Raw genomic sequence first — 27,899 nt, forward strand, 5'->3', positions numbered from 1 at the left:
AAAACATATGTTAACTTGTGCAAAAGCAGTAATACGTCAGGATGGTGAAAGGAAACCTTTGTAAGCACTGCTACATTAAATAAGATGAAGTGAGCCAGAAGAGTAATAAAATTCCAGCAGCATATTTGCAGTCTAAAGCTCTTCTTGTTTATGCATGTGATTTTTGTTGGATGTTGCAGTCCACGAAATTTCTGTCGCATGTTGTAGTGAGATACTTTGTCGGGTGGCGATATTCGACAAAAATCGTAGGTATCAACGGAACCTATTTGTTTCCACGTTCCTTGAGTTTGCCCAACAAAATGCCTTACTACGATGTCCGACAACAATCGGATGGCGCCACCCGCTCTTATCCCCTCCATCTGTTGACAAGTCCCCTTTCTACTCCCATGCGGACAAGAAAAAAATGACAATTCAATGCATTTTCCACGTAATAATTAGAGGCTTAACCTTTAGTCCCCAGATGATACCATATGGTATCATCAGAGTAAGGTCGTAATCGCCCGATGATACTATATGGTATCATGGTGCTGATTACGAAATGAATGTGCATTTTGGACCTTCATACTCCTATGTTTGGGTGCAGACTCTTGACACACGTCTGGAGCAAGCCTGGGAAATTCATATTGATGACCAACCTCCCCCCTCTCCGCAACATATCCATGCCACATTTCCGAACAGAGTTTCACATTTTGGCTCAATATTCAACTTCTATGGCACCCAGGAACATGAAACATGTTTCAATCTCTTTGGAAACGTCCATTCTTTGAAGAGAATACTAAGGTTTGCGACTTCTCCCCAAAATAGCAGAAGAGGAGGGAGCAAACTCCAGATTTTTGTTGTTTTCTCATTGAAATTCGGGGGTCGCGCCCCCAAACCCCCTTCCTAGGTTTGGCATGCTGAATTGTACACGGTTGCATGCTCTGATGTTTTAGCTGCAAAACAAAACTTATCCGAAGTAGATTGTTCCCATAGTGCCCCAGTTATAACAATTTTCTGAGCAATATGCAAATTACCTATTTTTCGTGAAAAACAGTTTCACATTTTGGCTCATTATTCAACTTGTATGGCATCCAAGAACATGAAACATGTTTCATTCTCTTTGGAAACGTCCATTCTTTGAAGAGAATACTAAGGTTTGAGACTTCTCCCCAAAATGGCCGGAGAAGAGGGGGGCAAACTCCAGAGTTTTTTTCATCATTGAAATTCGGGGGTCGCGCCCCCCAACCCCCCCCCCCCCTTCCTCGGTTCGGCACTCTGAATTGTACACGGTTCCATGCTCTGATGTTTTAGCTGCAAAACAAAACTTATCCGAAGTACATTGATCCCATAGTGCCAGAGTTATAACAATTTTCCTCCAAAGAGCGTTCGAATTTAAAATTCCCGCCAAGAAGCCCGGGCGAGAGAAATTTCTCTCTCTCCTCCTGCCATCACTGGTTTCTGGCGCCGTGGTTGTGTTGCGCATAAAAGGGGCCTAAAAGTTGAGGCCGAAACTTACGAACGAGATTTCCTGTTCCCGTGCAGAGTTCCATAACGATATTTAAAAATATAAAAAAAAAAAAATAATAATAATAAAAAAAAAGTCAACGAAGACGAAATTCCCTGACATTTCCCTGACTTTTTTTGACACCTCAAATTCCCTGACTTTTCCCGGTTTTCCAGGTTTTCCAGGTCTGTCGCCACCCTGAGTCTTCATCACAAAACTAAATTGGCTGAAATTAGTTGATCGGCCAACTAATCTCTATAGAGCAATCAGTTCAAAAGAACCGGCTTATCTCCCGAGCAGATTCTCAATGCTTTCCGAATCTCACAGCCTTGACACCAGATCAAGCGGGAGAACTCAACTACTCATCCCCCTTCATAATTCAAATTTTTATTGAAAAGCTTTCACCATTTCCACTTCTCGTCTTTGAAACTAGACTACCCCTCGAAATCCGGAACTCATCTTCAGCATACGTCTTTAAGACACAAAACATTTTTTATTGGACACATATAATTAGCACCTTAGTGCAAGCTTAGTGAAAAATTGAATACAGTTAAGCGCAGAAAAACATTGAAAACCCTTATTCACATCCATATTTCAAATCCCTGACTACTGTCATGAATATGCGAGTGTGTGTTTTGTTGAAGGCTCGTGAGTATAGGTTAGGTTTTTAGTCCCGTATGCATTTTTTATTTCCCTTTTTTTTTTGGAAATTTTATATTTTTTTTTGTTTTCAATATTTAACTTTTTATATATTGGTTTAATGTTGTTTTCTAATTTTCATGTTAAAATTTCTATGTAAACATGGTTAAGTGGTAGAAAAGGCTACAAAGCCTTAACTTTGCCATGATAAACAAGATGCAATAAATAAAAAATAAATAAAAAATGCTCTATAAACCCTAAATTTGATTTAAAAACTATATTTATTACACAAAATAAACATTTCAGTTCTCATACCTAATTTATGTACTTTTCAGAGAATTAATTTCTGTGTAAAGACGTCCATTTTTGTTTCTCAAATATTTATAGCTCACTCAATTTTCTGTGATTTGCATAACTCAGAGGATAATTCAGATTTCAGAAAGTGTCATGTAGGTAAATAAATTATAAATTTTCTGTTTAAGAGTATACTTCAAATTTTGGAGTGCATTTTGCATCAAAGATGGTAGGAAAATGCACCTCAAACCATTCAAAAACATGAAAAATGAATATCTTAGCGTGTTAGTTCATATTTTGTCCTTCTGTTAAAAACTAAATATGCATGCCTCTATTAATAACTTATACAAAATTTTAATTATCAAATAAATAATAAAAATAATAGGGACAGACTGGTACAAAACTTACAAATACTGATAAAAAATAAACTAATATTGTTATTATTATTATTATTCCAACATTATCAATGTTTGTTTTAAGTCCACTTTACGTTCAGACAGGTGAAATCTTCCATTATTACTGTCTGCAAGAAGGTGAATGAAATGAGTTTCCCTTACAAAAAGAGATTGTCTATTTACAAATCTACTTTACATCATCAAGTGTTTATTAATTTTTATTCTTCATTTAACTTTTACCTCTTCTTCAACACATGTGCATTTCATCTTCATCCCTTCCCTGATGAAGAACCCAGGTGCATTTGAAAATTTGGAAATATTTAAAAGGTAGGCATTTAAGCAATAGTTCTTGTAAGTTTTACATAATCATGGTCACGAAATTTATTTTCATATAAAAAATATTTAAAAAATGCAAACGACTATTGTCTACAGACGTACTTTTGAAATATTCCACATTTTCAAACTTACCTAGGCTATTCACCAAAGGGGAAAGAATTGAATTCTCACAGGTTAAAACCAGGTTAAAAGTACTTAATGACCGAAAGCCCTGTTCGTCTTAGATATCTTAGGTATTTAAAACGTAAACAAAATTATTTTACATTTTTATGATTTTAACAGCATGCGGTGTGATATTCTTTTTAATGAAATGTAAGGACAAAAAAAAATATTGTGGCTGTGTTGCCTTATTTTCTTCTTCATTCAAAACACATTAATTTCAAAGGTTCTCTATTTTCAGTGCATCTTTGTCCACCTACCCTATCAAGCGGTTTTTCAGTGGGTTACATGAGCTCAACGTCTGAGTTCCATCACAGCTCGTTCTAAAGACTTTGGCCTAGCGTGTACTAGCAATTAAGAGGTTCGGTGAGGTTTTAATCATGGAGAAAAAAAGTTGCTCGCACTTTTGTCAAGTGTGCACTAGAGATAACATAGTTTGCGATTTGAGAGACATCACGTTCATTTACTACTAACTGCCTATGTTCTGCATAGCTTTTCTTTTCTTTTCAAAATTAAGCAGTTGTGGAGGAAGCATTATTGCAATTAGAATATAATGATGGAAAAAAGTCTGAAACTACCAGTGAAAGGAATTTCCATTTTTTCAAACTCTGCATAACAAGAAATAAAACAAAAATGCCAACCTTGTGTTTTGTATAGGTAATATATTTATATATTTTTTCCATAAAATTTCACACACTTCTGGCTGGCTTGGGATCGTAATAAACATGAAAGTATTCATTGTTGCCGAACTTATTGCAGGACAGTATAAATTGTTTTCATTTGAGCAAATATTAACCGATATTCAGTGTAACATAGTATACTAACATACTAACATTTGTCAAATATGTCCGAATCTGTCCTTCCTTTGACCTGCTTTCATGCCACTTTTCTACAGAGATCTCACACAAATCTAGGCACAACTTTTCTTTCTCGTTCTTCTCCGAATATTCTTTCAAACATCTCTTATCAACTTTCATTATAAAATTTCCTGTATCAAACGACATTATATATGTAGCGAGCAGAACAGTGAACTTCCTAATGGCACTTCCTTTGTCCAACAGCAAGTCAGCAGCAATTCGGGTGATAAAAAATCACCGTGTGTGTTTCATTTTTACAGACAACAATTCAGTCACCTTGAAGATGGAATATGCACGCATTCCCATACCAATGCCTACAATCTATTCCAGTGATAAAAAAGTTGCTCAACCAGTGATTTTTAGTTGTTAGTGTGTGCTAGGCCTTATTCAGCGGAAGGCAGCCAGGTTGTGATGCTGGTTATAACACCTCCAAAAAAATGGCTGAGATCGAGAATGTGTAGAGCCCTACCTCCATGTATGCCATGGGGAGCTTTACCACCTTTACCTACTTATGACACACTATCACACCACATATTAGTAATATGACACTAGCTTTAGAAAAATACTTATTCTGAATGCTTACGATGATGTGGAACTGAACTTGGTGAAGGTCCAGGGATGGAAGGTTCCCACGTGAAGTTCCTGTTGCACATGTCTCCATCGCAGCAGCAGAACATGAGGTGCTTCTTGGGCACCTGATTCTTCCCCACACACTTCAGCTGGTCGTAGCATATTATGTTGTCCAAAAAACAACCCTAAAATATTTTTACAGGATTCAATATTGCACAACTATTTCAATACAGGGTGTCAACAAATCTCATAAAAAAACAAAATTATTTCTCTTGTAGTCTACGGTTATTACAAACACAAAAACACAGATTTTCGTTGTGACATTTCAGGAAAACACACACTCCCTTCATCAGACATTTATTTTTAGTTTGACTACAGCACCTTAAATAACGTAGTGTGGAAAACGACCCAAGAAACTGGTTCCCCAGACGGATGAGAAACATTGATGGCAGTGCAATCAATGTCGGTGCTAATTTTCTTATGAAAGTAATGCGACTTTGTTAGTTTTTGGAATATATTATGTAGATTTGTTTGTCTTGAAAGGCGGTACGTGAATTGATGGAAACAGTTATATTTGTGGAGTGATTTGCAGTCACGAAATGACATTAATTTGGAAAGGAAAGTAAAATAAAATTAATAAATAAATAGCATGTGTAACGCAAGAAGAAACATCGCAAAGTGATTCCGGACGTCAGGTGTTGGATTGTGTACTAGAGTTTTATTTTTCTTTGGTATTAGAATATAAATAGTATCCTGAGAGATATTTCATACCGAGGCGACAAACCACAAGTGTCGCTTGGAAGCAAGCAGTCCGTAATCAATGCATCCTTTCGAACCATAGGGACACAAGCTCTGACTGCACAGTTTCCTCAAGGAGATTTTACACCAAAGCGACACGCAACAAACGATACGAGGATTTCACACCAAAGCGACACGGGTCATTCGGTCCAAGGCAACTTTCACACCAAAGCGACACATGTTGCTTGGAAACGAGCCAATCAAGAGCAACATTTCACATCGTAGCGGCATGACGGGAAGCACAGGCCAGCATTCGGTTGGTGTAATCCTCAAGCGACAAGTACCCCTTGTCGCTTTGGTGCGCAATCTCCCTAAAGCAAGACACTCATTGCATCGCACATGCGCGAACAACAAACCATGCCAACATGTTGCAAGCTATTGAGGAAATGGCCCAGTTTGAGCGACGCACAAGTGACAAAGCGACATGTGTGACTTATCGTGTCGACTATCTGTTGTTCGCACAATTAGCAGCAAACGCTTGCCAATAGACTGAAGGCACCATGTCGCTTGTCACTTAGTTGGGAACTCCCCCTGTAGCGCGTCGCTTCGGTCTCAGCACCCTTCCTTTAAGGAGCTTTCCGACCGAAGTAACAAGTAGCACGCAAATACGCCATATGAACGTGTCGTTTGCTGTTTGGACCCTCATGTGCAATTTTACAGTCTGGAAGTGTGTGTCACTAGTGTGACAGTGTGAACATCCCGTGTCGCTTGTCCCATTGGTTTGAAAGTTTCCTTACACTCATGTCGATGGCACTAAGAAAGTTTTGTGGGGTTCCCATTGTCGTTTCATGGAATCATTATCATCATCCCGATTAGTTTAAAGCAGAAGAAAAAATACAGTAAATATTAAAATAACAAATCCTTCAGTGTGCATATCTTTAAAAGAAATGATGATGATGTTAATAATAATGAACCTAATTCATACACAAAAATTTAGTTGCCAAGAGCATTCCACGCATATTTTTTCTCCCGTATTATTAACGAAAGTATGACGATAACAGGACGTGGTCGACTGTCTAGAATGTTCGTTAATATCTTCGCGACCACTGTATCAAATATCATAGCAATTATCACATTCATAGAAATGCTTCATGTAAAAGAATCAGACGTTGCAGCGAAAACTCAATTTACTTCCATTATAAGCAGAAGAATACCAAGCACCGGGATCAACACCAGCGCCTCTAGCGGATCATTTTCGAGTGAAACCAGCCAGAGCACGCAGAACTGTGCCGTTTTCCACACTATGTTATTCAAGGCACTGTAGTATGACTAAAGATACAGTTATTACAATGGTTAAGAATTTTTTAAATAAAAAAGAGAATCCCTTATACAATGGATGTTGTCAATGTTACATTAGAGAAATATAGCAACAGTGTGTGAAAAATCAAGCAGTCTGTTTTATTTTTATTTCAGATAGAAATTTTGATCACATTATTTTTATTAAAAAAATATGAATCCCAAATATCATCAGGGAATTCAAAATCATCATTGCTTTCACAGAGTTTCTTGACGTTTTCTGTTACATTAAATTTTAAAGATGGTGGCTTACTCCACTTATGAAAATGAAAACTCCATAGTGGGTATATGTTACCATATTCATTATTTAATTTATTCCAGTGTTCTTCTGCAATGAACGAAGCTTCCCAGACATTCATATCTATGTTTCCCATTACTCTTTTTATAACCTTCCCCTTTTTATTCAATTGCTTCTCTTCGATGATGCGAACTGACAAACCTGTTCTTGGGTTTAGATTTAAAATGTCCAAATCTTATTGCCATTTTCCTTGCAGTTTGTCCTACATAATCCTTTGAACATAAAGAACTTATATTATATATTCCTGTGGTTTCCACATCTGGTAGAGATTTTCTCATTTTGTATTAAATGATGTCACCTCACATCATCGAAGAGAAGCATTTGATTAAAAAGAGAAGGGTTATAAAAATAATAATGGGAAACACAGATATGAATGTCTGGGAAGCTTCCTTCATTGCAGAAGAACACTGGAATAAATTAAATGAAAATGGTAACATAGACCCACTATGGAGTTTTCTTTCTCATAAGTGGAGTAAGCCACAATCTTTAAAATTTAATGTAACAGAAAACGTCAAGAAACTTTGTGAAAGCAATGATGATTTTGAATTGCCTGATGATATTTGGGATTCATAATATTTTTTTCAATAAAAATAATGTGATCAAAATTTTTATCTGAAATAAAAAAAACATACTGCTTGATTTTTCACAGTTATGTTGCTATATTAAAGCATCCATTGTATAACAGATTCTCTTTTTTATTTAAAAAATTCTTAACCATTGTAATAACTGTATCTTTACTCAAAGTAAAAATAAATGTCTGATGAAGGGAGTGTGGGATCTCCTGAAATGTCACAACGAAAAACTGTGTTTTTATGCTTGTAATAACCGTAGACTACAAGAGAAATAATTCTAGAATGCAAACAATACGTACATACAAGAAAAACTAAAAACAAAATTTCCTGACTTTTCCAAAACCAAATTTTTCAGAAAAAGTCATTAGGAAAATTAGTGTATATGAACGTGTCTGGAAGGAGGTCAATCTATTTTACCTGAACACTCCTTTGTGAGTGTCTCTTCATCAATTTCAGCATATTCCTCCAGACTATTAGAAAGTTGTGCTTAGGAAAGCGGGCATTAAAACTTACAGGAAGGGAGGGAGGGAGAAGCGTCTTAGGAATAGCAAAGAATGCAAACAAGAAAAAGGAAAACAGAGAAGAGGAAGGGATTATCTACGAAGTGAAATGTAAAGAGTGTCAGAGTGTGTACATAGGAGAAACGAAAAAGAGGCTGAAAGACAGGTTGAAACAACATAGGGATGATGTACGACTTAAGAGAGAAATGCGATATTTAAACACACGAGAGAAACAGGACATGACATAGAGTGGGATGAGGCTAAGCAGATAGGAAGGGAGAAGAGAATGCTAGTGAGAAAATGGAAGGAAGCCAAGGAAATAGAGAAGAAGAAACAATGAACTGGAATGGGGGACTGAAGTTAAACAACGAATGGAAGAAGGTGTTAGAAAGAGTGGAAAGGACAAGAGAGAAAGAGGAGGAGGAAGAAAAATGAAGGAAAAAGAGCGTCAGATATAAAGCCCAACCACATTCTATATGGAAGTAAATATGTTTAGCCTTTTAGGTCAAAGTACAGTTGACAAGGGAAAGCCACCTGCTAGAAAGTTCCAGAACAACTTTCTGATAGTCTGGAGGGAGTAATGTTTGTGTATATATAATGCCCTGTTTTTGTATCTTGTTACTTTTATACTTGATACAGAGTCTGAAGAAGACCTTGCTAGAAGGTTGAAACGTTACGTTTAGTTTATGTTTTTAATAAAATAAATTACTGCCTTGGTCAGCATATTTAGTTTTTCATAATCATGGAAAGAAGGCTTAATGGTGTTATAGCTGGTAATATTCAGCGTTATCACTCTGAAGTATAGTCTGTCAACAACGAATTTAAAATTTTTTCCTTGTCATTTTCTCCTTTGTTCAAAATCCCACTTTTAGTGCACTACTACAAAAACCTTGACTTTTTCCAGAAACACTGACATACCCAAAAAAATTAATTCCAAGACTTTTCCAGTTTCTCTTGTCTATACACACATTATCATTGCTCGAAAATTACATAATGTTACAAGTGTGCAACCACCACAAACATGAAATTTTAAAAATTCCATCTCCCCTATCTTTCAAGCTTTGTAACACAGAAGAGATTTGAAAGCACGCATCAGGAATGCCAAATCGTCATTACATAAAAAAGGGCAGCACAGAATGTATGTTTGTTTATTCTCATGTATTCTGGCTGTGGTAACACACAAAAACAATATCTAGGAAAAACTGTTACTGATTAATGTACTAAAATATGTGAAGAAACAAATAAGATCCGCTTTAGAAGGAACTATTTTAACACATTTGGTAGCATAAATGGTTCCCAAAATCTTAAGAGCATTATTTTATTCATAGCAAGCAGTACTTTACACAAAAGCATTGATGTAACATTCCAGTTGGCATGTGCAATTGCAAATTTGCAGAGAACGTTAGATAGCATCCTCTCAGTTGAATAATTATCAGTAGGGAACGGAACTTGATGTGCTAAACATCTCGGAAATATTTATTTTTTATGTGTCATAAATCTTGAAAATATGTGATAAAAACATTTGGTAACAAAAACAAAATATTATTATGCATTTTAAACACCTGAAATCAGTTTCTACGTAAGTGCCTCTTAATGAGCTATTTTTTACAAGAGTTGCAGTGGATCACCATAGTTTTTCCCAAACTCTCCATTGTAAATCTGTGACGATTATCTCTAAAAAGGATCTTATATTGTGAGAAAGATCGCTCCACGTCACAAAAACAATTCTTGCTTACTTGAAGCACGAAACGCCACTAACGCTGAAGTTTTCCAAAGCTTCCTCTACTTCACCTTCCAAAACCCGTGCAATTTGGCACAAAGTTTGAAAACCTTGGTTTAAAAAATCTGTACATTTAGACATTAGCACTTGTGCGTTAGATCCAGTGAGGGTAATATTTTTCTCCCAATAGGATCGTAGGCGAGGCGCCAGAAGTCTGCCAGCGAGCGTGTTCAAAGACAAAACAAACCTAACACTCTCGATATGAAAGAGGTGGGGAGAATAAACATGTTTCCTTCGTGGATTTCGAGGTGGCTGAAGTCAATGAGCGATTTTATGTATTTAAAATGAAAATTTGCAAAATATGTATTTACATACGGAAAACTTGAAAATGTGTGTTTTTATGTAAAATAAAATTTGCTGTGTTGACGTATAAGGCTATGATCAGAATTTTGGCAAAAACGAGGGTCTCTATCTTATCGCAGAAAAAAACATTTATATACCTAAAGTTCCGTTCGCTAGTGATCAGCTTTGAAAAATGTGATACATTGTTTACATCTCACTCGACCCTAGGAGCATCGCCACTGGGTTGGCTCTAGCCCACCCAAATAGAATGTATACATGATATATATTATTTAGATAATGCAAAGTAACAAGCTAGTAAATGATTATAGTACAAAGCACACAAAACAACCTTAACAATTGACTAACAGAACTCAGTTTCCCTTCTTGATTCTCCATTAGGTTGGTTTCCTTTCATTAACGTGCGAAAAATGATTACGTGCACCAAAATGATGAAATTAAACTTTGAAAACATGTAAAAAAACAATGAGTAAATTTACAAAAATAGGAAAAATTTATTGAATACATTTGTTCAAAATGGTTATTCCAGAATTATCTTTTAGTATTCCGGTAAATGTGACTAAATGAGCTTTTGTAAATTAAATCTTTATTTTTAATGTTATCTGTTGAATTCCATTATTACGCTTACAAGCTTAGTCTGTCTTGTAAAAATATACAGAAACTTTTCTTTACCCGATGAAAGATTTTGTTTTATTTTTATATTCCCGGCACCGGCCCTAGCCATGACCACCAAATCAGAGCCAACTTAAAGATATTGTATCCACCCTTGAGCCCACCCCAAGAAAAATTTCTGGCGACGCCACTGCTCAGCTCCCATTACATCTGCACTCGTGACTTAGAACTCGCTTCCGATTGGTTGGCTATGTCTCTATTGGTTAGAACAGATTCTATCTGTGAATATGCTGTAAGGTTGCTTCACTTTTAACGGTACAATTTGGTCGCAGCAGAGATGCCAAGGAAAATGCTTTTGTCTAAAGGAGGCCTTCCAAGTAATGTCACGTGGGAACAGTTACCTTCAGCTGTATGGATGGCTTCCCGTCGGTGGTGTTCTGCCACAGGACGTAGCAGTGGTTCCTCTTCTCCGGCTCCGACTGCTCGCACTCCTGCGTCTCGTTGCATCCCTGGCCAGACTCCTGGCACAGGGAACTGTTGTAATACTCACAACGGGTGGTAATAACTGCATTACTACAAGGAACTTCTGGAAGCAGATTTGAGAAAATGCATAAGGATTACGTAGAATTACATTTAATACGTGGCGTTTACTTGTAGATCATTGGTCAGAATTTGTTATGGGTGCGTTCCGAAAATCAAAAACAAATGAATTCAATGAAGATGACTGGGCTCGTGAACCTGGCAAGACCAGTTATTTCACAGACTTAAGGAATGTTCTAGGCAAAAGTGCATATTGTTTAGAGAAAGTTTCCACATGGTGTCCGGCGGAAAGCGTGTCCTTCTGGAAGAAATAACTTCTACCATGGCCATTGCTACTCATTTTCATCACCCTTTAAGAACAGCTGAGTCACACTCATCTTGTGCGTGCTGCTTCATATTGCTCTCTGTTAAAATTATAATTAGAGGCACATATTTTTGGTAAATAAAAAAGCAAAATTTCGGTACAAAAACAGTCACTTTCGGGTTCAAAAGCAGTAAATAAAATAAAATTTTGGTGTTATAGCGAGGAAAAATTGGATGAAAAGTGGTAAATAAAAAGACATTTTGGTTTAAAATTGTGAATATAATCCTAAATTTGATTTAAAAACTACACTTATTCCACAGAATTAACATTTCACTTCTAATAGCACATTTATGTAGTTATCAGAGTATTAAGTTTATTTCTGTGTAAAGGAGTCCATTTTTGTTTCTCCAATATTAACAGCAGAATTAATCAATTTTCCGGGAATTGCATAACTCTCAGGATAGTTCAGACCTAAGAAGGTGTCGCGTCGGTGAATAAACCCTAAATTTCATGTTTAAGAGTTAATTTTGCTTTCTGCAGTTCATTTCACATTATTTCGTGACAAAACATGGTCACAAAATGCATCTCACACCTTTCAAAAACATGAAAAATTAACACTACAATTTTTTTTTTTCAAATTTCGTTTTTTTTGTTAAAAACGAAATATGCATGCCCATAATACATTTTCCGAACTAGTGCAGTTTGAAGCCTTCATACACGTACATTGTCAGCACGCAGCAGAAGATTTTAACTGAACAAACTAGCCTTCCGGTCCATGCGAGAACGAAGTTCATATATCGTACAAAAATAGACTCAAGGAATGGCATAACGAGCTTCACCAATTTTATGACAGGGCTTTTGGAACAGCCAGTGGCCATAACTCGTTTAATGTGCGACTTTCAGAACACGCCCTATCAATCTCATTATGCCCAGGTAGATTATTTGAAAAGGTTTGCCTGATTTATGAAAATCTGTGTGTATCACTTTAAAAATAAAGATATAATTTATAGATTTATGTATGTAAGTAATTTGTAGATATTAGAATCACTTTTGGTGAAAGTACATTAATCTCATAATCATTCAATGGTGTTAGTTAGGCTCTTAGATACAATAACAGTTCCAAAGGAAAATGTAATATGTAAACTGTAAACACATTAATTTCTGTTCAGGGTGACTATTCTATGGCCATAATAAAATTGAAGTATAATACCCAGTTTTCAAGGTGAACTTAAAAAAATTCAAGGATGTTTTCTCTATTTGAACCTTATATATAACCGACTCTCACCACCCACACACACCAATATATTAACAATATGAAGGGTCTGTGTGATTCCAATGTATCCCAAAATTCTAATTCAATTCAGTTAAATGGTATGTATATTTAAAATATTTAATTTCACTTGCCATGTCACATACTCCGACTCAAAATACACAAGTCTCAAATGTTACTGGGTATACTAATCTACAAACAATTGTATATTGTAAAAGAATTTCAAACTCGAATTTACCTAATCAACTTCCAAGATATCTTATTTTGCAATAATCTTCAGTCTTTCAGACAGATTGTTACTAACAAAGTAAACGGATTCTATTTTATTTTCCATGCAGCTTTCTTTACCTACCTCGATAAAAATAAAAAATAAACTGTGAAAAAACTAGCCTTAGAACATTTTAGGGCTTGGTACTCTATCAGTATCGGCCGATATAGGTGTATCGGCTTATCGGTAAAATTACAGATTATTTTACAGATTCAATATATCGATAAATATCTGATAATTTAGTGCAAAATTCTGCCATTTTGTTGTAATTTTTATGAATAATCTCCATGCCCTACTTTCTAAAAAGGTAAATGCCTAAATATGCAATTTCTTTTTCACTAGTCACCTTGAAACACACATTTATTAAGGTCAATGAACCTCTCAGGTTCTTCAAGGCCCATTTCTAATTTTATATCAGATCGGTAGAATATCGGTAAATTTTATATTGGTACTTTATTGATATTGGCCAAAATTTCATATCGGTCCATCCCTAGAACATTTATTAGATATGTATACATTCAGTGTTGCAATTTTTCACGTCTACGGAGAAAAATTCACGAAGAATTCATGCATAATTCCCGGAGCCTGTAATCCCAGTGAGTAGCCACCCTGCTGTTGCTTTAAAACTCAGAAACATTAATAGGCAAACATAGCAAATATTTTGTGAAGAATAATGTACAAAATACTAATCATCTGAAACTATAACTAGTACCATTATGAACTCTAAACAAACATGACTTAAAAACTATAAAAAAAAGTAAAAAGGTATTTTAAGTTACTCTTACATAGTACGTACATCCAAAATGTTTAATTTTTACTGGAAGAAAAGTTACAGAAATTATTATATACATAGATTAACATACTCATCTTAACGTTTTCGAAACAGGTTCATATATACAGTATCAGAAACATAAAATACAATTGTATCTTATTTGCTTTAATCAAACTCTTCAAACGTATGACAGGGCCGTTAACATTCACACACGTTGGGACTAAATATTGCTTAAAGAATCATTCTTGTTTCAAAGAGAAGAAACAAGGTTATGTTTGATTTAGTTGTTTAAAAAGGAACACCAACTATGAAGTTGTTTCTGTCCCTAAGCCTTTTTTATCTTGGATTGAATGAATCTGAAGATGAGAATCACAAAAAAAAAAAATTAAGCACTTTCTTTTTAAATGACAAACTGTGATTTAAATTTTAAAAATGCAATTTAAATAAATACGATCATCAATAATTATCATTTTTAAAATAAATATCATGATTCTTATCCACCCTGACACTGGACCTACAGTTTCAATACAGACTTAAACCAACGTCAATCTGAACAATCCACTAGTCCTAGGACAATCATTTAATAGCATGCAAAATTGCATTTATTTCATGCATTTAAGAAATCTTGCACCTTCCTATAGAGCTAAATCTACAATTATATAAACCATTATAAGCAGGGGCAGAAAAACACAGGGCACCTGTTCACGATGCCATCTGAAAATCTTCACCTGGGGCCTGAATTTTCAAATTCAGTTCTAATTCATTTTTTTAAAAATATTTCGAGTTCATTTACGGAAATCTCAATTGACTTTTTTTTAAAAATAACGAGCACAGTATGTGTCCTTAAATGTTTCTGTTCTGTAACATGTGTTAACATTAAATCAGAAAAATCAACATGCCATTATAAATTTTTGCACGGTTGGCAGCCAAATTTTAAAATCTACAGTGACATGGTAGTCAGCCATATATTAGTATTGCATAGTTCCTCCTGCTGTTACTGGTGGAGCCTTCTTTAGGTGCAAAAAATAACTAATTTCAATTAAATTTTGTATTCATTAATAAAATAAAGGTTATAACTCCTTCCGGACGAGTGTCCGGTCAAATAAGACAAGCGACAAGCATAGCCCGTTGTTCACTATAAAATTCCATTGTGAATGAATGATGGGCTATAATCGCACCACATCTCTTGTGCACGTGTGTTCTAAATAGCTCTTCTAAATTTCAACTGCTAGGTGTCGTGTTTTCTGTTGCTAAATTTTACTTGTACTTGTGTCAAATTAAGTTGTACTTTTATTTGTTAAATAGCATTTAATAAATTATTTATACCCACATTGTGGAAATTTCTTATGATGTTTCGGATTTCACAGTTAGTGATGTTTTCTATCCTAATACAAAGTTTTTATGTTATTTTCATGAATTAATTTTACATTACCTATTCAAAATATGTTTTCAATAATGCAATGTTATATATTTTTTTACTTTCAAAAAATTAAGATAAAAAATCATAAATGTGAGAAAATTTATATAAAATGTAACACATTATGTATTAGAAAGAAAGAGGAAGTGTTGTAGATCTTAGAAAAAAATATTAAATAATAACACACTGAACAATATATCTTACTGCGATTTTTTTAAATGGCAAAAAAAAATCTTCTGGGGAAAAATCGATATTCTAAGTCCCATCCAGAAAGAGCTAAGTTGATATTTCAAAATGTGAAGCTTTAATTTAGTTTTTTCTACCCCTGATTATAAGTGAACACTTGGACTAGCCTTCAATTCACTTGGACTATTACAAAGAACAAAAGATGCACTTACCCAACAAAATAAACAGAAGCAAAAATGGTGTCCTGATGAAAACAGTCCGCAACATTGGTATTATGCAGCCTGTTAGTACCAAAATGCCTCTAACTAATGACATAATACTCCTGAAAGAAAACAAATTAAGGATGAATATGTAAACTTCATTGCGCAAAACACAATTATGTATTTAGGGGGCGAGGGTCCAGGGTGTCCGGCCCCCTCCCAAAAAAGGCTTACCACTTAAATTAAATAATGAAAATATACTAGTTCACCATCTGTTCCATAATCGAGGGTTATTTATATCCACCGAACTTACTCAGGGTGGCTACTCTAGGGCCATGAAAATTCAAGTACAATTCCCGGTTTTCAAGGCTAATTTTCCAAAAATTCAAGGCCAAAAACAGATATATTCAAAATATATAATTTAACGTTGTGCACTTTATGCACAGTAAGGCTAATCGGAACTGGACCTACAGTTTAAAGTGGGATCCAAACCACTATGTGTCTCCACCGGGTATCGAACCCCAGGCTCCTTGATTACAAGGCAAGGATACTACCACTGCGCCATCGGGGAGGCCCACATACTCTATTCAGTTTCGAAATACATCTACAAATACAAGTCACAAATGTTATGGGATAAATAAATTTACAAAAAAAATTGTAAATTGCATAAGATTTTCAAACTGAAATTTAACTAATCAACTTCAAGATATCTTAGTTTTCAATAATTTTCAGTCGGTTAGATTGATTGTTCTGCAAAGGACAGTAACAAAGGAAAGGAATTGAGAGAATTCTGTTTTATTTTCGTTTTCTTCCTTGATAAAAATAATGGCTAAACTGTGAAACACTTGCTTCAGGGCATTAATAAATATGTATAAATTCAATGGGACTAAGAATAATAAAAGTTGCAATTTTTCACATCTACGGAGAAAAATTTACACATAATTTCCAGAGCCAATAATTCACGCATAATTCCCGGTGGGTAGCCACCCTGTTACTGGAAGGTAAAAACTAGATTGCAATCATACTACAGCTTTGAATGACAGTACCAAAGAAGATTTATGCACACTACTAGTAATAATAATATGCATAACATATTAACCAGGGAATTTACTTTTTGTAAACTGGATGTAACATTCTTCTTTGTTATTAAGTAAATGTTCAATTCTTTATTTTGTTGATAGTTGATTTGATACAAATTTGAATCCTAAATACACGTAAGCTAGATAATGATTACCTGCTGTTATATCTCTATTCCAATATATCTCTATCTCTCTTTACCTATTCATGTAATGTCAATGTTAATATTAATTAATTTACATGAATATAACTATACAGGGTGTTACTAAAGTTCGTTTCCAACGCTTAGGAGGTGATTCTACAAGTGAAATAAACACAAAAGTTCATGTGACGAAATCTCGAAAATGGCTCCTATTCTGAATTATTGAAGTGGGAAAGAGTGTGAAAATAATGTTTACAAGGAAATAGTGGCACAACAGCCAACCATATGACCGCGGCGAAGAGCGTTCCACAAAGAAATGCGGCATGTTCATCCCCAAAATATATTTCTAGATACGGGCCTGAACAAATAACAAATTATAGAAAAAACTAAAGACATTTAAATAAAAAAATAAGTAATGACATTATGAAATCAACACAGCCCACAACCTGACCATCTCCGATTTTCATGAAATTTGGGGAGTTTGAACTATGCATGGAACTTAGTAACTACAAAAATTTTGAGTCTTGTAATTGTTAAATTATTCAAGGTCAAAGTTTGCATAAATTGCCCTTTTTAAGTCTGCTTAGCTATACTAAATGTGCTGTAACACCGCCCCTATTTCGCCTAGGAAGCTCAAATACAGCTTATTGTACAGCGAAATGATCAAGCTTTCCAGTGGCAAATAACAAGCCTACCTCTGGATAAAAATATAATTTTGTCACTTGACCTTGAATATCTCAAAACATGTCATCACCTAAAATTGTGAAAAAAATATATTTGGTCCCTCATGTCATACTCTAAAGCAAATCAAAAAAATCATTCTAGGACTGCAATGGGATCAGAAGATACAAAATAATATGTGACTGATGAAAGCCTCATTACATGAACTATGACAAGTCAAAAGTCCCTTAACACCCCGTACAAAATGTAAAGGAGTTATCCAGATCATGAAAGAACTAGGTTAGGCACAGGGAATTCCCTAGCTGTGTGTGTCAAGCGCAGGTCCGGCATATTGTTGACCGCCATATTGAATTCAACGCAAAATTTCAATGGAAAGGGGGTGATGTGATATATCAAATCAGGCTAGAATTTCACGAGAAATGAAGCAGCGAAGGTTTTTCCAATGCCATGAAGGCATATAGGGGGTGATTTTAAAAAAATCAAGAGGGGTACAGTGAGTTCACAACCCTCAAAGTAAAATTAAATGTTCTAAATACTAGTGACATGTCATAAAATAATAAAATTATCACCAAAAACAAACTATCATAAAACTAGCCCCCCCCCCCCAAAAAAATATAATGGCTACAAAGGACCACATACAAAATAAATCCTTCAACCGTTTGTCTGAATTCTGTGAGGATGAGATTATCAGTTAGATATTAAACCTAACATACAATAGAAGACAAACTTTAAACTCAACATGCTGTATATAATAAATTACAAAACTCCACATTTACCCTGCTGGAAACTTCCAATGTTTACAGCAGAGAAATTCTGTTTTCAACTCCCTCCCACTGCAAACTATGAAATATACTGAAACAAAACTGTGTGATACAGTACTGAAGAAGAAATGTGAATAATAATGTGCAATACTTGCTACAATTACGGGTATAAACTTAACTAATTCTTGACAGTATATTTCCAGTGATTGAAAAAGCAGCACATGGACTGAATTTCTACTGAAATCTCATGAATATTACCAAAGTCAGGTATATCTTAAGCAAATACAAATCTATCTCAGGAAATAAATCAACCTCAAAGCAGCTAGTAGTTAGAATATAAATGTTTCTTTCTATCTTTTTCCAATATGGAATTTCCATGTCTGTGTAATACACATGTAGAAATGAGTAATCTCTTAATCAACTTAGTTTTGTTAGTTGCTTTTTTTTTTCAAGCACCGAGGGTGAGTTTCTTGTTTAACCTAATTTTTTGCTGTTTTCGCATGATTGATTTATGGATTTGATGTTTTAAGTCCACTTTATGCACAATAAGGCTAATCGAGACTTGACCTACAGATAAATAAACATAATATTATTATTATGTGCCCCAACAGATATCAAACCCGAGCTGTTTTTGCATGAATAACAATATGTCAATTTATGACAGAGTAAGTTTTCAATTTTCTACATGTTTCTACATTGAAGCTACACACTTAAAATGTGTTCACTATATTTGATGTGTTTTTTTCTGTGAAAGTATTTCTAGGTAGCAAATTCCATGTGCTTCACCATTTATATTAGTTACTTTATGTGATTTCTCTGTGCATTTACAGTTGTATACATAAAATTTTTACATTAGTGATAATAGTACTGTTTACATGTAGCAGCATACAACACTGTTCTCCTGCCAAACATAGTAGAAAGCTTAGCAGTATAGCATAGTTCAGCTACTAAAAACATTAAACATTGTTGGGTTACCTACAACAGCACAAAATAATAGCTGAACAGTTCATTAACTGAAAACTGTAAGGGTTTCAAAACACCTATTCTCTACTGTAAACAATACAGTGAATTTTCAGTAGGGTATAGATCAATTATTCAAAAGCTTCCACAGTGTAAAATTATTACACTTAATTAGAATATAAATCCAGTATTGAAACTTGTATAATTTAATGATGATTGTTACCTCTGATAGACCTATTAAGCAATATTCTCTCGTACTCAGACAGATATGTAAACAAAATACTTAGTCATATTAATGCTTAAAATGATACCAAATGAAACCAACGTGATAACATTTGTAATGTTTCATGCAAGGTCATTTGTAGCCATGACATTTACTACAGCTAATGAACTATAGGTCTACTGAAAAAAATATTATTATAATATTATTGTTATTATTATGTGACACCCGTTAACAGATGGTTTGCACTGATAACATACCTTTTCCACACATTCACCTGTAGAATATTTGTTATAACCAGCAATTATGTGCTTCGATAGTATATAAATTCATAATAATCAAGTTATCCGACATACATTCAAGCACAGAGATAAATATACACATAGAATCATCTATAAGGTTAGAGTCCAGCGCAGATAATTCTGCCGTGCAATGCGCGACAGAACTAAAGAAGCAGTGTTGCTAATGGAGCAGATAGAAAAATCGCTGTGGTGCGCCGATCCACAGCTGTTACGTACAACAATAAAATTAGAGAATTCAGGTCTATCTAACGTTGAGTTTTAAACGTCATGCATTATACCAGGACTAGGATTAATATGTACTAACAAGTGACTATGTATGTAGCTACATACATATGGACTAAAAATTCGCAAAATATGAACTAACACATAAGTAAAATTACCAAAAATGCTGCAAAGAAGACTTCTTCATACGATTCCTTATTTGAGTGATTTCAAACAAAATAAAAAAATATATATATTATTTTTCATTGCATTAATGCACTGGTGGCGTTCTAACTTTTCACTCCCAAAACCCGTATACACTGGTATGGAACTGCAACGGCAGATAATAACATGCCAACGTGTTAAACCGCTACAATTGCACCATAACACTCCTCCTGAAGCAGTATTATTATTTCCTCTCTGAGATCGGCGACAGTCGGTTGCCTTTGTTGTACATTTACAAAGGATGCCGGCTTCCACAACAATAACAAGTACATATACTGCCACTAGACGATAAGCTGCGCGGCTTTTTCTTTTGTTATGAACCAGGGCCGGCGCTAGTCATTTTGCCTCCCTGGGAGGTGGCGGCAGATGCCGCTCTATTTCGACCCCCCCGGTCATTACGCAGCAACGGAAAATTGAAAATCAATATATTCCTAACTAAAACATCAAAATATAAAATAAATAATGAGACTTCTTATGCTATTTCAATACTATTCAGCGCAAAAGAATATCTCGCTCGATCACAGTTTTCAATAGGCTTATTTTTTTCTTCTCTTCAAATTTTGCCGCTCTGGGCGATGGGACGGTTCGCCCTCCCCTTCCGCCGGCCCTGCTATGAACTTGGTCACCCATCAAAGCATGGCAATTTTAACACAGAAAACAATATGTATCGCATTAAGCAGCAAAAATGACAGCCTCCTCTATGCAATATCTACAAGAACACGTGCCGGAGCCAGAGTTGAAATGATGTTGGAGCCACATAATTTATTTATTTTGAATAATTCCAAAATTATGAAATATGAACAATTTGTTGCTGCTGTTCGCTGCTCTCTTGCCAAAATGCTTTATTGGGATGCTAACACCATGACTGGCTTCCTCCTTCATGAACTCGTGCACGTTGCTTAGAATTTCCCGAGCTTGGCTATGCAAGGTTTTTGATTTCAACTTCGACAGAACTGGAGGCATTATGGAATTTAACGTTCATCAGCAAACACACACTTTTACATAAACACACGCAATACACGCACACAACGTCAAACCGGTCAAATACTTAGTATAAAATAAAAATATGGTGCTTCCAATCCAACAAAACTCACCGCCACTTTACCTGCTTTCCCCTTCCGTGACAGAAATAGTGCTTCATTATTACAGTTGGCAACACTAGTTACTAGCTAGCCAATGAACATGCACTGCATAAAAGAAGCAACGACTACGCCGTGCTATATTGCCACATTGCCGTCCCTGCTGACCGGTGGGAACCGCGAGCTGGAGCGCTGTTCAATTGTTTTCAATGAAGTTTGCGCGAGTGTGTCCAGGAATGGAATGACAATATGGCAACAATAGCGAAGGTTTTCGAGCAGGGTAGAACACGTGATGCTAAGAGAGAGGGAGACGAAACGAAAATACGTTTCTACGCAACGGCAAATTTACGTGTGTGGCACTCTACGTAGCGTTCGCTAGAACGAAGTAGTTCTAATGCCAATGGTGTGGTGGCGGGCGAAATGGTTCTTCTTCTTCTTCTTTTCTCCCTGTCCCTATCGACAAAATGGTAGTCGATTTTAGTCACGGAAACGGACAACGAAGTTACTAATGTGTGTTTTATACAGCGCATTTTGATACATTTGTAAATATGCTATATAAAGAAACAAATTGCTGGAGTATTAAGTCGGCAAGTGTACAATGGTGCTAGTATCACTGCTGTGCTTTTTAGTCTGTTTTGTAGGGTTATCACCTAAGTAATCACTATTACCTATTACATCGTGTAGAAAATGCATCATAAAGAAACCACATGATGGAGCGGGGTTGCCTGTTTGGGAGTAACAAAAGGGAAATCGGAATGGAGTGTTGTACACTCACCTCAATTAGTACTCCGGCAGTTTATTTCTTTATACAGCATATTTGCAGAAGATAGTAATCAAGATGCAAGTGTATAAATATACACTGTGTAAAATACAACTTATTACTAACTTCGTTGGCACTATATGTACTACCGATGCAAAGCACGTTGTATGCCATTTTCAGGGCATCAGCAGGGCGCAATCATAAGGGGGTAAGGGGTGATTGATACATCAACCTTGGACGGATATTAATTCTAAGGGGCAAATATTGACGGCGAACGGCATCTGCAGGAGGGCACAGAGGAGCAATTATCCCACTTTATTTCAAATTTTATGCAAAAAAAAATATTTCGTAAAATTTCTATGCTCGCTTCAGTTGTACAATACCTGCTCGCTCTTCGTCTTATCAAGTTCAGGGGGCGGGAGTCGGCACTGAGCGCTGAACAGTTGTAAAAGAGAGAATGCCATGGTGACATGTGGAATTATTTGCACCCCCATTTAAATCAATATTGTTTTCAGTTTGCAAGAAAATGGATCTAAAAATGTCCTTGCTTGCTTCGCTCACATTATGTGATTATTTACTGTAAAGCATTGTAAATTACTACAGAGATATTTAAGACTTCTCTTAAATGATTTTGCCAAATGCATGAAACCCGTACCAGTGGCAGAGTAGTTAGCACATTATGCTAAGATGCAGAGCACCCGGGTTCAAACCCCAGCCTGGACATGGATGTTTGTGTGTGTTCATTCATCAATTTCATCATATCATTCATCCCATCTTCGCAATTAGCCAAAAGTAGCACAAAAGTGAAGTAAAATTAAGCAAATAAATCAATCAATCATCCCCATCTCTGCAATTAGCCAAAAGTAGCACAAAAGTGAAGTAAAATAAAGCAAATCAATTAAATGCATGAACAACCGTTTTGAGGAAAAGAAGCGTGAACATTTGAGAGCAAATTTATACAATTTTTTGTGTAGGTTTATTATGAGGTAATGGTCGCGGTGGCTCAGTGGGTAACTTGTCTGACTTCCATGATAAAGGTTACGGGTTCGATCCCTGGCCGGTTCAAATCTCGGAACTCTAACGTTGGAAGCGGACCCAGCACCCACCCAGCGTCGAATGACATGGGTACCTGGGGAGGGGGGGGGGTAAATGGTCAGGGGCGTGATGCTGATCACATCACCCCCACTCACGACCGGATCAAGAAAGTGTGGGGCGTTACCCCCTATACACCTTCATGGCATGGTGCTAAGCACAGGGGAGCACTTATTATGAGGTGGATGAATTGATTTAAATATGTAATGTATTTAAATAATATATCTAACAAAGAAACTGAATATGTACACAATTTAGTATTAGCATGTAGTAATGTATTTCCTTATTTTACTTCGCTCATGTTACATATGTGTAAAACATATGTTGTACATGAAAGTTATACATGATGTATGTAAAAAAAATACTGTATTCAAAATGCAATTATCATGCATTTTCGGCCATTCAAAAATTACAGTTTTTGTGAGTTTTTTCATTATTATGTAATGTAATATTGAAAAAAAAAATATTTCAAATAGTTTGTTCCAACACAAATTCTTTAGCACAGAGTTCTACCCCTTTCTTGCTTAAGAGGATAGACGCGTAGGAAAGGGTGCACTAGCACCCAGGGGCTTGTGTCCCGTGGGGGTCACTTTTAAAAAATGTAATAAATAGAAGTGAGAAAATAGATGGAAAGGGCTAATGAAAATAAAACATTCTAGTTTTATTAGTCTTTAAATTTTAGTAAAACGTTGCTTTTTGAATCAAACGTCAAGTAGCTAGTATTTTAACAAACCGTGTGGTAGCCATCCAATTTCACGATATTCAGGAAGACAAAAAACAACAAGAACAACATTGGCGCAATCTCTTAGAAAGGTTGAGAAGTATAACACAATTTTTGGCTTGTCATAACTTAGGGGTTCTAGAACATAAAGAAACCATTTCCGGATCTACAAACCCCAAAACCCGGACACAAGTAAGCTTTTAGGGGGCCTCAGCCATTGACATAGTAGAGGAGGGTTCATATATGTGTATGTAAAAAAAAAAACATAGTTACTCAGGGGTACAGAAACGAATACAATATATACAGGTAAAGTTAAAGTTTCCTGTACATTTGGCACCATGGCATGAAGGCACATTTAGGATATGTGGGGGTAGGACTCAACATATTTTTGATGTACGCAATCTTGGAGGTGATGTGATCAGCACCATGCTATGGCCTCCTTTACAATTTGATTTAAATCTGGGTAGGCCCTAGAGCTGCTTTATGCAGGGGGAAAATCGGAAATATTCCTACCTTAGATCACCCACCCAAGATTTCCTGTGGCGCAGTCAGAATAGAATCAAATCAAGTTAGAATTTTAGGAAAAATGTAGTGGTGAAGGTTTCTTCAACCTATCTTTAAACAGGAAAAAGTTATGACTGTATGATTGTAACAAATGTATCACACCTGGAAAATGATACATTTATTACAATCATGCAGTCATAACTTTTTCCTGATTAAAGATAGGTTGAAGAAACCACCACTACATTTTTATACATATTATATATATATATATCACATCAAACACCACTTCCCATTAAAAAAATTCAGTTGAATGGCAGCCACCAATATGGCGGATGTCCGGTTGGAACACAACAATGTGGTTCCCCTTAACCTGTTTCTATCATGATCAAATGGGAGCAATTACAGAATACCGGAAGTACCTACTATTGCTTTCAAATTCGGCACACTCACTAATTTTGGCATCCTAATCACGAATCTGCAGTTAAAAATTGGCGGTCATGTCTAGAAAATGCGAAATGAGTAGAAATAAGGGGGTCCAGGAACGAAGTAAACACCGGTGATTTATGAAGGAAACAACAATTTTTTGCAATGATTAGCATTCAAAAACTATGTTTATGAATACCAAGAATTTTATCTATGCTTGACTAACCTAACCTTACGTGGGGCTACGTGAATGGTTCGTGGGGCAAGTATGTTTTCCACATTTACTGAAGACGCCATATTGTCACACGTAAAGCAACGCTCCATGGAACGGAAAGTGAACTTCACTTGTTCACATCATTGAAGATGGCGACCATTAGTGTATCGACAATCATAGCGGTAATGTATGCACGGTATTTCGCATTTTCTAGACGTGACCGCCAATTTTTAACTGCAGATTTGTGATTTTGAGGTGAAAATTAGTGAGTATACCAAATTTGAAAGCAATCTGAGATACTTCCGGTATTCTGTAATTATAGCATCAAATGTACCCAGCCCAACTTCTTTACTTTTTATAGAGAATGCTGAGGGAATTTTGAATCATCCTCTAGGCCCTTATATGTGAGTTCGTCAATATGAGATCAAGGGTTACACACACACACTTACATTATATATGTGTGTGGGGGGCAAGATTTGTAGATCCGGCACTGAAAAAAACATTATTCTCAGGAGGAACAGAACATTCAGGAAATTTCACAGATTGGGCGAAATTGCTTTCGAAATATGACCAGTTTCTACAAGAACATTGAGATGCAAACAATAAAATGAGATTAACAATTATTTTCCACGTATTAAAATTCATGAAAGCAAATCGTTCAATTGATTTATTAATTCTGGAGCATATATTTTTCTCAACATAGTAAGGAGTTCCTCCAAGGTGCAATCTTGTGGATCCTTTGGACTTAATCTGTGTTCCAGCTCTTGATATGGTAAACTATTGATTACAGAAATAAGACTATAAATACTAGTTTCCTTTGTTCTATATCATTGGTTTCAATAAAAGCCTTGAACCTTTTAATATAAGAATGTATATCCTGGCTCGACTATAATTCTACTTACAGTACTAATTATTTACCTTCTTTAACCTCGTCGCCATTTTTGTTATGTCTTAATCTTCCTGACACAAACATTCATACACATGTCAAGAGTGGAACTTCATAAATAAGTATATTTAAACTGATAAGGTGGATTTACAATTTAAGACATAAAATCATACATAAAGTAGGTGCATAGCCATCCACAGACTAATGCACTTGGCCATAGCTGCCAGTTCACCATGCATAATAATGCATTAATTTTGTACAGTGTTTTTCAAAAGTCATGCAACCCAAATTTTAAAAATTTATATCATGAAAGCCGTAAGAGATATTTACACCGGGTTTTCTGCACTATACAACATCATCCATTGAGATATTTTTCAATGCTTAACATTATCACTTTACTCCACACAGAAAATCAGATAAATTAATAACTGGCGGAAACAGCATTAAATTTTTTCTAGAAATGCACTTTTGTGTGAAAAAAAGATATAAGAAATTATCAAAGGGGCATAATTAGACGTTTTATGACTGCTGCCATGTCAATCTGTCATTTGTGACCAATATTGATCATGTGCAGCATTTGATGGATTTATGACTGGCAATTTTATGGGTTGAGTGAAAAGTGCAATTTTTGAGACATATTTCCGTAGCTAGCAAGACTAGCAGATTTTTATCAACAGATGTACGCAATATGTGCTTAAATATTGACCATACATTTGCATGAAAAATCAAAATCATAATTTTGCACCGAAATTCGACTTTTAAATGTAAATTTATATGCACCTGGCAACCCTGGCATTCCAACACAGGTGACAGAGGTTGTTAGGAAATGTGGAGGGAAGAGAATTCAGGGTAGCCAGGAGCAACCTACGGTTCTCTCAAGAGTCCAATTTCGGTACAAAAACATGATTTATGATTTTTCACGTAAATGTATGGCCAATACACACACACACATGTTGTGTGTGTCGGTTGATAAAATTTCGACCTCCCAGTGTTGCCAGGGACGGAGATATGTCCCAAAAATGGCAGTTTTTTACTCAACCCATAAAATAGCCAGTCATAAAATGTTGCACATGATCAATATTGGTCGCAAATGACAAATTGACATGATATCAGTCATCAGACGTCTAACTATGAAATGTAACATTGCCTTCCGCCAGTTATTAATTTATCTGATTTTCTGCATGGAGTAAACTGATAATTTTAAGCATTGAAAAATATCTCAATGGGTGATGTTTTATAATGCAGAAAACGTGGTGTAAATCTCTCTTACGGTTTTAGTGACATTCATTTTCAAAATTTGGGTTTGCATCACTTTTGAAACACTCTGTATATAACAATATCACATCTTGGATATCCGGAGGATGTCCCAACCTGGATATGCATGAGATCTCCAGTGCTCGATATTCAAAAATTGACATACATGTTTGAATATCCATGGAAAGATTCATCCATAGTGTCCAGTCATTCACTATATGTTAGTATACAAACTCTCTGATGCAGTTTAAAATAACTCAGAAACTTCCTTCTAAGGTTACATGTACATGTCCATTGTCTCATCCAGAGAGTCAGTCACACATGCATGCAAGGCCAGGTAAAAGTTCCTTCCTACATTTGATTCTCACTCCCCATGCCAGTTTGGACTCAGAACGTTGCAGTGCTTAAACGTGTTAGCGAGGAATGAGCTCAAATTCGATGTATATTCCTCTCATCATAGATATGCATGTAATGTATAACACTTTGTGGATGTGTTTGTGTGTGTCCGTCCGTGTGTCTGTGCTTGTGTGTGAGGGAGGAGTACCTGTTGT

General features: G+C 35.7%; 1 protein-coding gene across 5 annotated transcripts in view; it reads right to left on the reverse strand.

The window, feature by feature from the left end:
* Positions 1–26,152, reverse strand: part of put (activin A receptor type 2 punt) — a 59,924-nt gene extending 33,772 nt beyond the window's left edge. For 2 of the 5 annotated variants that reach the window (XM_083115814.1, XM_083115810.1), the window contains exons 1-4: positions 19,948–20,084; positions 15,859–15,968; positions 11,291–11,475; positions 4,747–4,918 (exon numbers count right to left, since the gene is read on the reverse strand). In XM_083115814.1, coding sequence (XP_082971940.1) covers positions 4,747–4,918; positions 11,291–11,475; positions 15,859–15,961 — 460 coding nt within the window. In that variant the 5' untranslated portion in view covers positions 15,962–15,968; positions 19,948–20,084. Of the gene's footprint in view, positions 1–4,746; positions 4,919–11,290; positions 11,476–15,858; positions 15,969–19,947; positions 20,085–26,126 lie in introns of those variants that run through there. The other 3 variants (XM_083115811.1, XM_083115812.1, XM_083115813.1) reach the window with 3 other exon arrangements.
* Between the last annotated feature and the right edge of the window lie 1,747 nt (positions 26,153–27,899).

This window comes from Lepisma saccharinum, assembly GCF_977018435.1.
Source record: "Lepisma saccharinum chromosome 15 unlocalized genomic scaffold, izLepSacc3.1 SUPER_15_unloc_1, whole genome shotgun sequence".
Taxonomy (NCBI): domain Eukaryota; kingdom Metazoa; phylum Arthropoda; class Insecta; order Zygentoma; family Lepismatidae; genus Lepisma; species Lepisma saccharinum.